The sequence below is a fragment of the Dendrobates tinctorius genome, unplaced genomic scaffold (assembly GCF_039654945.1).
Source record: "Dendrobates tinctorius isolate UK_male_01 unplaced genomic scaffold, ASM3965494v1 ptg000063l, whole genome shotgun sequence".
In the NCBI taxonomy this organism is placed as follows: Eukaryota; Metazoa; Chordata; class Amphibia; order Anura; family Dendrobatidae; genus Dendrobates; species Dendrobates tinctorius.
The window spans coordinates 25633909-25646310 of NW_027361731.1; the positions used below are offsets into that span (position 1 = coordinate 25633909).

Consider the following 12402-nt stretch of genomic DNA (forward strand, 5'->3'; position numbering starts at 1 on the left):
GGGCCGCACACTGTATACAGCAGGGAGAGAGGACACAGGACTCGGTGTGAGGAGAGGACTGAGGGGCCGCACACTGTATACAGCAGGGAGAGAGGACACAGGACTCGGTGTGAGGAGAGGACTGAGGGGCCGCACACTGTATACAGCAGAGAGAGAGGACACAGGACTCGGTGTGAGGAGAGGACTGAGGGGCCGCACACTGCATACAGCAGGGAGAGAGGACACAGGACTCGGTGTGAGGAGAGGACTGAGGGGCCGCATAATGGATATAGCAGGGAGAGAGGACACAGGACTCGGTGTGAGGAGACGACTGAGGGGCCGCACACTGTATACAGCAGGGAGAGAGGACACAGGACTCGGTGTGAGGAGAGGACTGAGGGGCCGCACACTGTATACAGCAGGGAGAGAGGACACAGGACTCGGTGTGAGGAGAGGACTGAGGGGCCGCACACTGTATGCAGCAGGGAGAGAGGACACAGGACTCGGTGTGAGGAGAGGACTGAGGGGCCGCACACTGTATACAGCAGGGAGAGAGGACACAGGACTCGGTGTGAGGAGAGGACTGAGGGGCCGCACACTGTATACAGCAGAGAGAGAGGACACAGGACTCGGTGTGAGGAGAGGACTGAGGGGCCGCACACTGCATACAGCAGGGAGAGAGGACACAGGACTCGGTGTGAGGAGAGGACTGAGGGGCCGCACACTGTATACAACAGGGAGAGAGGACACAGGACTCGGTGTGGAGAGGACTGAGGGGCCGCACACTGTATACAGCAGGGAGAGAGGACACAGGACTCGGTGTGAGGAGAGGACTGAGGGGCTGCACAATGTATACAGCAGGGAGAGAGGACACAGGACTCGGTGTGAGGAGAGGACTGAGGGGCCGCACACTGTATACAGCAGGGAGAGAGGACACAGGACTCGGTGTGAGGAGAGGACTGAGGGGCCGCACACTGTATACAGCAGGGAGTGAGGACACAGGACTCGGTGTGAGGAGAGGACTGAGGGGCCGCACACTGTATACAGCAGGGAGTGAGGACACAGGAGTCGGTGTGAGGAGAGGACTGAGGGGCCGCACAATGTATACAGCAGGGAGAGAGGACACAGGACTCGGTGTGAGGAGAGGACTGAGGGGCCGCACACTGTATATAGCAGTGAGAGAGGACACAGGACTCGGTGTGGAGAGGACTGAGGGGCCGCACACTGTATACAGCAGGGAGAGAGGACACAGGACTCGGTGTGAGGAGAGGACTGAGGGGCTGCACAGTGTATACAGATGATGGTGGTAGTAGTGATGATACTCTGACACGAGATGATTTTTGTAGAAAACGGTTTCCTTTTATTTTAGAAAATGAAGAAATTCCTGATACAAACTACAGAGCGTTGGGCTGGGGGTAGTCATCGGGCAGGGGGTAGTCATCATCCGCTACAGAATGAAGTGTTAACTGTTCCTACAGAGATGGGATCCTGGAGCTACAGGTGTGGAGCGCCCCCGGGGGCCACTGCCGGAGACAACAGTGGTCTGCACCAGCGGGTTAGTCTCCTTGGCCAGCAGTCGATCTCCCCTGGGGGTCTCGGCCCCTCGCTGCCTACACCTTGGTGCAGTTCTTGATCCGGTGTTTGGCGAAGCTCCGGCACGTGTAGCACTTTTTGCAGTCGGGGCAATATCGCATCTTCTTGTGTTTCACCAGATCCTTGCGAGTGTCCATCATCTTCTTGCACTTCCCACACTGGTGCGGGGTGACGCCCGTGTGCTTCCGCTGGTGGATGACCAGGCTGCACTTGTGGCCGAACGCCTGGCCGCAGACGTCGCAGGAGAAGGGTCTCTCCCCGGAGTGCGCCCTCAGGTGGATGACGAATTGGGACTTGTAGTTGTATTGGATGCCGCAGATTTCGCAGCAGTAGCGCAGCTTGCTGTGTTTCTTGGATCGGTGCTCGTCCAGCTCGGAGGCTGAGTCAAAGACGCTACCGCAATCTTCACAGTCGAAGTCCTCCTGCGGCTGCTCTAGGTGTGCCTTCATGTGCTCCTCCAGAGCCGCCGCCTCAGGGAAGCAGTCGTCACAGACGTCGCACCAGTGCAGCTCCTCGTACTTCTCCTCTTTGCGTTTCCTTTTCTTCTTCGTCTCTGTCACGGACTCCATTCCTTCGCTGGGGATGACGAACATGAGGCTGGCCGCGTCCGGCGTGCTCCGTACAAGCAGGGGCTTCTGGAAGGCCGGGCTGCGCTTTTTTTTCCTACCTTTGCTGGATTTTTTTGCGGACCACTGGGGATTACTGGAGCCATTCTGTGTGATACAAACACCAGAGCTACGAGGATCGTCAGCGCCTGCAAAAGAAAAGAGAACAGTGCTCAGGATCATGTGTGCCTGGTGGTCCTGGACAGGATCGGTCTCCTTCCCCCTCTGGCAGCTGACAGTTTCCTCCTATAATACCCTCACCGGAGTCCTCCTACTTATACCATTATGTAGTACTAGGACTGTGCATTACCTTGCTGCCCATGCAAAGCTCGGTGCTTAGGACCATGTGTCCCTGAGGGTTCTGGTCAGGATCAGTCTCCTTCCCCCTCTGGCACCTGACAGTTTCCTCCTATATTACCCTCACCAGAGTCCTCCTACTTATACCATTATGTAGTGTTAAGACTATGAATTACCTTGCTGCCCATTGAAAGCTTGGTGCTCAGGATCATGTGTCTCTGCTGGTGGTGAACAGGATCAGTCTCCTTCCCCTTCTGGCAGCTGACAGTTTCTTCCTATAATACCCTCACAGAAGTCCTCCTACTTATATCACCATGTAGTGCTAAAGCTTTGAATTACCTTTCTGCACATTGAAAGCTCGGTGTTCGGGATCATGTGTCCCTGTTGGTTCTGGACAGGATTAGTCTCCTTCCCCCTCTGGCAGCTGACAGATTCCTCCATTATTACCCTGAGCGGAGTAGTCCTACTTATACCAAAATGTAGTGCTAGGGCTGTGAATTAGCCGAGGGCTCTGCAGGGCATACACTGTCTAGTACGGCCCCCTTTACCCTCAGGATTGGGTTTGGTTCTAGAGGTCAGACCCCCATCAGGGGATGGCCCACCAAATGGCGTGGTACCTGAGCCTGGCTCCGTGCTGATGTCCGCTCCGTACTCCTCGTCGTTGCTCTCTTCCTTCATGATAACTGTAAGAAATCACCAGAGATGGCGCCGTGACATCATGACAAGACAGGAGGAAGGTGTCTGGTGGTCCGACAACAATGTCAGCGGAAAAAGGGATGGACGACCCAACAAAGTGCAACAACCCACACTACTCAGTTATTGACACGGTTGCCCCTCTCGTTCATGGCAGAATGCGACCTATCAACAGACAACCCTGGCACAATAACACCACTAAAAAGCTTCGGCAAGTGTCCAGGATTGCAGAGCGGCGCTGGAAGAAAACAAATTCGCAAGATGACTTCACCACATTCAAACAGGCAACACTCGATTTCAAATCTGCCCTCTCCGCTGCTAAGCAGGCCTACTTCACAACCCTCGTATCTTCCCTATCATACAACCCCAAACAGTTATTCAAAACTTTCAACTCCCTCCTCCGCCCACCATTGCCTCCTCCAACCTCCCTCATCTCTGCCGAGGACTTTGCCACACACTTCAAAAACAAGATTGACCAAACAAGGCAAGTCTTCATCACTCAACCACCACAACCCCTTTGTATACCAGACCAATGCCCAAACCCCATAACCTCACTCTCCAACATCACTGAAGGGGAGCTTAGTCGCCTCTTCTCCAAATCGCACCTCACAACCTGTGCACTTGACCCCATCCCATCCCACCTCCTCCCCAACCTCACCACCACACTTATCCCATCCCTAACCCACCTCTTCAACCTATCACTAACGTCCGGTACCTTCCCTTCTGCTTTCAAGCATGCCACAATCACACCTATCCTTAAAAAGCCAACCCTCGACCCAACCGCTATGTCCAGCTATCGCCCAATATCGTTGCTTCCATTCGCTTCCAAACACTTGGAGCAGCACGTCCACGCTGAACTTTCCTCCCACCTATCATCTAACTTGCTCTTTGACAATCTACAATCTGGTTTCCGCCCCCATCACTCCACTGAGACAGCCCTGACCAAAATTACTAACGACCTACTTAAAGCCAAATCAAATGGACAATACTCTATACTCCTGCTTCTACACCTGTCCTCTACATGCGACACAGTTGACCACTGCCTCCTACTACAGATCACCTCTCTGCTGTCCATAATCCCAGAGTGTCTATCAGCCATATCCTCCTTCTTCTCCTCTCGCTTCCTCAAGCTCAATGTAGACAAATCTGAACTCATCATCTTTCCTCCATCTCACAGACCTTCTTTACCCGACCTAGCCATAACAATTAATGACATCACACTTTCCCCAGTACCAGAAGTCCGCTACCTCGGAGTAACCTTTGACTCTTCCCTGTCCTTCAAACCGCACATCCAATCTCTTTCTACCTCCTGTCGCCTCCAGCTCAAAAATATTTCCAGAATCCATCCTTTCCTTTACCCTCAATCTACTAAAATGCTTGTGCATGCCCTCATCATCTCCCGCCTCGACTACTGCAACATCCTTTTCTGTGGTCTCCCTGCTAACACCCTCGCACCTCTCCAGTCCATCCTTAACTCTGCCGCCCGAATAATTCATCTCTCTCCTCCCTACTCCTCCGCTTCTCCCCTCTGCAAATCTCGTCACTGGCTCCCATTCCCTCAGCGTTTCCAGTTCACATTACTAACACTGACCTACAAGGCCATCTATAACCTGTCTCCCCCATATGTCTCTGAACTAATCTCCCGATACCTTCCCTCACGTAATCTCCGGTCCTCCCAAGACCTCCATCTCTCCTCCACACTTATTCACTCCTCACCCAACCGCCTCCAAGACTTCTCCCGAATAGCCCCTATTCTCTGGAATTCTTTGCCCCAACACGTCCGACTATCAACCACACTCTGATCCTTCAGCCGGAACCTGAAAACCTACCTCTTCAAGAAAGCCTACAGCCTGCAATGACCCCGCTACCTCCTTCTCTCTCACCACTACCAGTGATATCACCTCAACCAACACCGAAACTGCTGCAGCCCACCAACCTACTGTCTCCTTCCCCACCATCCTGTAGCATGTAAGCCCGAAAGGGCAGGGTCCTCTCTCCTCTGTACCAGTCTGTCATTCTTAGTTTGTTTACTGTAAGTGATATCTGTAATTTGTATGTAACCCCTTCTCATGTACAGCACCATGGAATCGATGGTGCTATATAAATAAATAATAATAATAATAATAATAATAATAATAATAATAATACTACCCCCATTATGGAAGACTACTCACTGTCCAGGGGGAAATCCACGTCGTCTGGCACTTCTGGAAGGAAAGCAGAACAGATTCCCTGTCATCACTGCAGCCGCATCCCGCCGTACCCCCAAGATTCAGGCTAATGGACTCCATGATAAGATGCAACAGTCCTATAGTCCGGCACCTGGAGTCTGATAATCTGGCAGCTGCCATGATGGTTTACCAGCCCAGCTCTGGGGTTCACAGATGACACCGGAGGATCACGGCCTTCTCTGGGTCTTCAGGCGTCCCTGCCATCTCAGTTGTGACAGACAGGGGGCGCTCTGTGCACGCTCCCTGATAATACGGGACCACCTACCTCTCTTCTTAGGACGACTCTTTCTGCACCGGATCCGGCCTGACGTCACGGGGGGCGCTGTAGAGCCAGAATCTGATGTGTGGATGGACCCTGGGGTGCCTGGAGGATAAAAGGAGGGTAAGGAGGCAAATCTGTAGTAAGGAGGGGACAGCGACACCCTCACCTGTGACCCCAGCGGGAGAAGCAGCCTCTCTTCTGTCACCAGTGTCCTCCATCCCTGCAGAGGGCGCTGCTTCCATGTCTGACCTTGGGGACACTACGATCACCTCTATGGAAAACAGACAAAATGTACTCTTGTATACACAAGAGTCGGATAATCTGGCATCAGCAGGACTGGACTGTCAGGCAGCAGCAGACAAATCTACCAGTCTCATAGGACAGTCTGTATTTGTGCGGCTAAAGAGATTGTTTCTAATACTTACATCCAATCCTAATCCAGTGCCTCAATCTAATCCGGACACCACGCCTGATCCTAATCCAGTGCCTCAGCCTAATCCTGACACTACACTTGAAACTATTCCTGACACTACGCCTGAAACTAATCCAGTGCCTCAGCCTAATCCTGACTCTACGCCTGATCCTAATCCAGTGCCTCAGCCTAATCCTGACACTACGCCTGAAACTATTCCTGACACTACGCCTGAAACTAATCCAGTGCCTCAGCCTAATCCTGACACTACGCCTGATCCTAATCCAGTGCCTGAGCCTAATCCTGACTCTACGCTTGATCCTAATCCAGTGCCTCAGCCTAATCCTGACACTACGCCTGAAACTATTCCTGACACTACGCCTGAAACTAATCCAGTGCCTCAGCCTAATCCTGACACTACGCCTGATCCTAATCCAGTGCCTCAGCCTAATCCTGACTCTACGCTTGATCCTAATCCAGTGCCTCAGCCTAATCCTGACTCTACACCTGAAACTATTCCCGACACTACGCCTGAAACTAATCCAGTGCCTCAGCCTAATCCTGACTCTACGCTTGATCCTAATCCAGTGCCTCAGCCTAATCCTGACACTACGCCTGAAACTATTCCTGACACTACGCCTGAAACTAATCCAGTGCCTCAGCCTAATCCTGACACTACGCCTGATCCTAATCCAGTGCCTGAGCCTAATCCTGACTCTACGCTTGATCCTAATCCAGTGCCTCAGCCTAATCCTGACACTACGCCTGAAACTAATCCAGTGCCTCAGCCTAATCCTGACACTACGCCTGATCCTAATCCAGTGCCTCAGCCTAATCCTGACTCTACGCTTGATCCTAATCCAGTGCCTCAGCCTTATCCTGACACTACGCCTGAAACTATTCCTGACACTACGCCTGATCCTAATCCAGTGCCTCAGCCTTATCCTGACAATACGCCTGAAACTATTCCTGACTACGCCTGAAACTAATCCAGTGCCTCAGCCTAATCCTGACTCTACGCCTGATCCTAATCCAGTGCCTCAGCCTTATCCTGACACTACGCCTGAAACTATTCCTGACACTACGCCTGATCCTAATCCAGTGCCTCAGCCTTATCCTGACAATACGCCTGAAACTATTCCTGACTACGCCTGAAACTAAACCAGTGCCTCAGCCTAATCCTGACTCTACGCTTGATCCTAATCCAGTGCCTCAGCCTAATCCTGACACTACGCCTGATCATACGCTTGATCCTAATCCAGTGCCTCAGCCTAATCCTGACACTACGCCTGAAACTAATCCAGTGCCTCAGCCTAATCCTGATACTATGCCTGATCCTAATCCAGTGACTCAGCCTAATCCTGACACTAGGCCTGATCCTAATCCAGTGCTTCAGCCTAATCCTGACTCTACGCGTGATCCTAATCCAGTGCCTCAGCCTAATCCTGACTCTACATTTGATCCTAATCCAGTGCCTCAGCCTAATCCTGACACTATGACTGATCCTACGCTTGATCCTAATCCAGTGCCTCAGCCTAATCCTGACTCTACGCTTGATCCTAATCCAGTGCCTCAGCCTAATCCTGACTCTACACTTGATCCTAATCCAGTGCCTCAGCCTAATCCTGACTCTACACTTGATCCTAATCCAGTGCCTCAGCCTAATCCTGACTCTACACTTGATCCTAATCCAGTGCCTCAGCCTAATCCTGACACTATGACTGATCCTAATCCAGTGCCTCAGCCTAATCCTGATTCTACACTTGATCCTAATCCAGTGCCTCAGCCTAATCCTGATACTACGACTGATCAGAGAACCTCCGGGGGAAACTTCTCCTACCTGGCCCCTCTGAGGAAGAGTCCGGGTCTGGCGTCACACTTCTGGGCGGTGGGAATGATGTCGGTGGTGGTGATTCCTGAGGGGATGGAGCGGCCTGTGTCACTTCACTGGTCACAGCTGATCGGTAACCACAGAGAATACACAGGGGTCAGTACTGAGCGGAGTGACCGAGGCTCCATATCTACTTGTCAATCACTGACTTGACCGAGGAGAGCCACAATCCTCTGTCCTGTCCGTAGGGTCATCAGCAGCCGGCTCCTCACTGGCAGAGCAAGGGTCCGGCGCCAGTACTAAAAGACAGAAATGGAAACGACATAGGACAAAACCGAGAGCAGCCACATCCACCACGGAGCAGCAACTCTGACATTACCCCTAGGGGGCGATTACCAAGCACAGAAAATGGAGTTGAAACATTTTTATACAGTGCCTTGAGAAAGTATTCGGCCCCCTGGAACGTTTCAACCTTTTCCCACATATGCTTCTAACATAAAGATAGCAAATGTAAATTTTTGGTGAAGAATCAACAAGTGGGACACAATTCTGAAGTTGAACGAAATTTATTGGTTATTTTAAATTTTTGTGGAAATTCAAAAACTGAAAAGTGGGGCGTGCAATATTATTCGGCCCCTTTACTTTCAGTGCAGCAAACTCACTCCAGAAGTTCATTGTGGATCTCTGAATGATCCAATGTTGTCCTAAATGACTAATGATGATAAATATAATCCACCTGTGTGTAATCAAGTCTCCGTATAAATGCACCTGCTCTGTGATAGACTCAGGGTTCTGTATGAAGCACAGAGAGCATCATGAAGACCAAGGAACACAACAGGCAGGTCCCTGATACTGTGGTGAAGTTTAAAGCCGGAATTGGATACAAAATGATTTCCAAAACTTTAAACATTCCAAGGAGCACTGGGCAAGCGATCATATTGAAATGGAAGGAGTATCATACCACTGCATATCTACCAAGACCCGGCCGTCCCTCTAAACTTTCATTTCAAACAAGGAGAAGACCGATCAGAGATGCAGCCAAGAGGCCCATGATCACTCTGGATGAACTGCAGAGATCTACAGCTGAGGTGGGACAGTCTGTCCATAGGACAACAATCAGTCCTACACTGCACAAATCTGGCCTTTATGGAAGAGTGGCAAGAAGAAAGCCATTTCTCAGATATCCATAAAAGATGTTATTTAAAGTTTGCAACAAGCCATCTGGGAGACACACCAAACACGTGAAAGAAGGTGCTCTGGTCAGATGAATCCAAAATCAAACTTTTTGGCAACAATGCCAAATGATATGTTTGGCGTAAAGGCAACACAGCTCATCACCCTGAACACACCATCCCCACTGTCAAACATGGTGGTGGCAGCATCATGATTTGGGCCTGCTTTTCTTCAGCAGGGACAGGGAAGATAGTTAAAATTGATGGGAAGATGGATGGAGCCAAATACAGGGCCATTCTTGAAGAAAACCTGTTGGAGTCTGCAAAAGACCTGAGACTGGGACGGAGATTTGTCTTCCAACGAGACAATGATGCCAAACATAAAGCAAAATCTACAATGGAATGGTTCACAGATAAACGTATCCAGGTGTTAGAATGGCCAAGTCACAGTCCAGACCTGAATCCAATCGAGAATCTGTGGAAAGAGCTGAAAACTGCTGACAACAAACGATCTCCATCAAACCTCACTGAGCTCGAGCTGTTTGCCAAGGAAGAATGGGCAAGAATTTCAGTCTCTCCATGTACACAACTGATAGAGACATATCCCAAGCGACTGCAGCTGTAATCGCAGCAAAAGGTGGCACAACAAAGTATTAAGTTAAAGGGACCGAATAATATTGCACGCCCCACTTTTCAGTTTTTGAATCTCCACAAAAATTGAAGATAACCAATAAATTTCGTTCAACTTCACAATTGTGTCCCACTTGTTGTAGATTCTCCACCAAAAATTTACATTTGGTATTTTTATGTTTGAAGCATGATATGTGGGAAAAGGTTGAAAAGTTCCAGGGGGCTGAATACTTTTGCAAGGCACTGTAAATCTGTATGCAATGAACTCCCTCTAGTGGTGGCTGTATAAATCTGTATGTAATGTATGTAATTGAGCTCCCTCTAGTGGTGACTGTATAAATCTGTATGTAGTGAGCTCCCCTAGTGGTGACTGTATAAATCTGTATGTAGTGAGCTCCCTCTAGTGATGGCTGTTTGAATCTGTAGTGAGCTCCCTCTAGTGGTGACTTTATGAATCTATATTTAGTGAGCTTTTCCTGATCCACATCTGGTCCCAGGTCTCACTGTGTAATGGCAGAGAACCTCCGGGGGAAACGTCTCCTACCTGGCCCCTCTGAGGAAGAGTCGGGGTCTGGCGTCACACTTCTGGGCGGTGGGGATGATGTTGGTGGCGGCGATGCCTGAGGGGATGGAGCGGCCTGTGTCACTTCACTGGTCACAGCTGATCAGTAACCACAGAGAATACACAGGGGTCAGTACTGAGCGGAGTGACCGAGGCTCCATATCTACCTGTCAATCACTGACCTGACCGAGGAGAGCCACAATCCTCTGTCCTGTCCGCAGGGTCATCAGCAGCCGGCTGCTCACTGGCAGCGCAAGGGTCCAGTGCCAGTACTAAAAGACAGAAATGGAAACTACATAGGACAAAACTGAGAGCAGCCACATCCACCACGGAGCTGCAACTCTGTGACATAACCCCTAGGAGGCGATGACCAAGGACAGAAAATGGAGTTAAAACATTTAAATAAATCTGTATGTAGTGACCTCCCTCTAGTGGTGGCTGTATAAATCTGTATGTAGTGATCTCCCACTAGTAGTGGATGTATAAATCTATTTGTGGTGAGCTTCCCCTAGCTGCCCGGTGCTCAGGATCATGTGTCCCTGCTGGTGCTCGACAGGATCAGACTCCTTCCCCTTCTGGCAGCTCACAGTTTTTTCCTATATTACCCTCATCGGAGTCCTCCTACTTATACTGCCATGTAGTGCTAGAGTTGTGAATTACCTTGCTGCCCATGAAAAGCTCAGTGTTCTGGACCATGTGTCCCTGCTGGTGCTGAACGGGATCAGTCTCCTTCCCCCTCTGGCAGCTGACAGTTTCCTCCTATATTACCCTCACCGGAATTCTCCTACTTATATCACCATGTAGTGTTAGGGCAGTGAATTACCTTTCTGCCCATTGAAAGCTCGGAGTTAGGGATCATGTGTCCCTGTTGGTTCTGGACAGGATCAGTCTCCTTCCTCTTCTGGCAGCTGACAGACTCCTCCATTATTACCCTGAGCGGAGTACTCCTTCTTATACCAAAATGTAGTTCTACGGCTGTGAATTAGCCCAGGGCCCTGCAGGGCATACACTGTCTATTGCAGCCTCCTTTACCCTCAGGATTGGGTGGGGTCCTAGAGGTCAGACCCCCATCAGGGCATGGCCCACCAAATGTCGTGGTACCTGAGCCCGGCTCCTTGCTGATGTCCGCTCCATACTCCTCGTCGTCGCTCTCTTCCTTCAAGATAACTGTAAGAAATCACCAGAGATGGCGCCGTCACCAAGAAGCCGGCGCCATGACATCATGACAAAATAGAAGGAAGGTGTCTGGTGGTCCGACAACAATATCAGTGGAAAAGGGGCTGGTTTACCCAACAGAGTGCAACAACCCACACTACTACTACCCCCATTATGGAAGACTACTTACTGTCCAGGGGGAAATCCATGTCGTCTGGCACTTCTGAAAGGAAAACAGAACAGATTCCCTGTCATCACTGCAGCCGCATCCCACCGTACCCCCAAAATTCAGACTAATGGACTCCATGATAAGATGCAATAGTCCTATAGTCCGACACCTGGAGTCTGATAATCTGGCAGCTGCCATGATGGTTTACCAGCCCAGCTCTGGGGTCCACAGATGACACTGGAGGATCGCAGTCTTCACTGGGTCTTCAGGCGTCCCTGCCAACTCGGCTGTGACAGACAGGGGGTGCTCCGTGCACGCGCCATAATAATACGGGACCACCTACCTCTGTTCTTATGACGACTCTTTCTGCACTGGATCCGGCCTGACGTCACGGGGGGCGTTATAGAGTGGTGACTGTATAAATCTGAATGTAGTGAGCTCCTCCTAGTGATGCCTGTATAAATCTGTATGTAGTGAGCTCCCTCTAGTGGTGACTGTATAAATCTGTATGTAGTGAGCTCCCTCTAGTGGTGACTGTATAAATCTGTATGTAGTGAGCTCCTCCTAGTGATGTCTGTATAAATCTGTATGTAGTGAGCTCCCTCTAGTGGTGACTGTATAAATCTGTATGTAGTGAGCTCCCTCTAGTGGTGACTGTATAAATCTGTATGTAGTGAGCTCCCTCTAGTGGAGACTGTATAAATCTGTATGTAGTGAGCTCCTATTGGTGGCTGTATAAATCTGTATGTAGTGATCTCCCCCTAGTGGTGGCTGTATAAATCTGTATACAGTGAGCTCCCTCTAGTGGTGG

General features: G+C 50.4%; 1 protein-coding gene across 3 annotated transcripts in view; it reads right to left on the bottom strand.

Moving 5' to 3' along the window:
* Positions 1-1313: 1313 nt before the first annotated feature.
* The window catches only part of LOC141094013 (uncharacterized), a 72434-nt gene continuing 61345 nt past the window's right edge, over positions 1314-12402 (bottom strand). For all 3 annotated transcript variants that reach the window (XM_073579699.1, XM_073579700.1, XM_073579701.1), the window contains 11 exons: positions 11613-11645; positions 11369-11434; positions 10450-10539; positions 10250-10366; positions 8113-8202; positions 7913-8029; positions 5827-5931; positions 5664-5762; positions 5342-5374; positions 3092-3157; positions 1314-2326 (listed from right to left, as the gene is read on the bottom strand). In XM_073579699.1, the coding sequence (XP_073435800.1) occupies positions 1590-2326; positions 3092-3157; positions 5342-5374; positions 5664-5762; positions 5827-5931; positions 7913-8029; positions 8113-8202; positions 10250-10366; positions 10450-10539; positions 11369-11434; positions 11613-11645 (1553 nt within the window). In that variant the 3' untranslated portion in view covers positions 1314-1589. The remainder of the gene's footprint in view (positions 2327-3091; positions 3158-5341; positions 5375-5663; positions 5763-5826; positions 5932-7912; positions 8030-8112; positions 8203-10249; positions 10367-10449; positions 10540-11368; positions 11435-11612; positions 11646-12402) is intronic.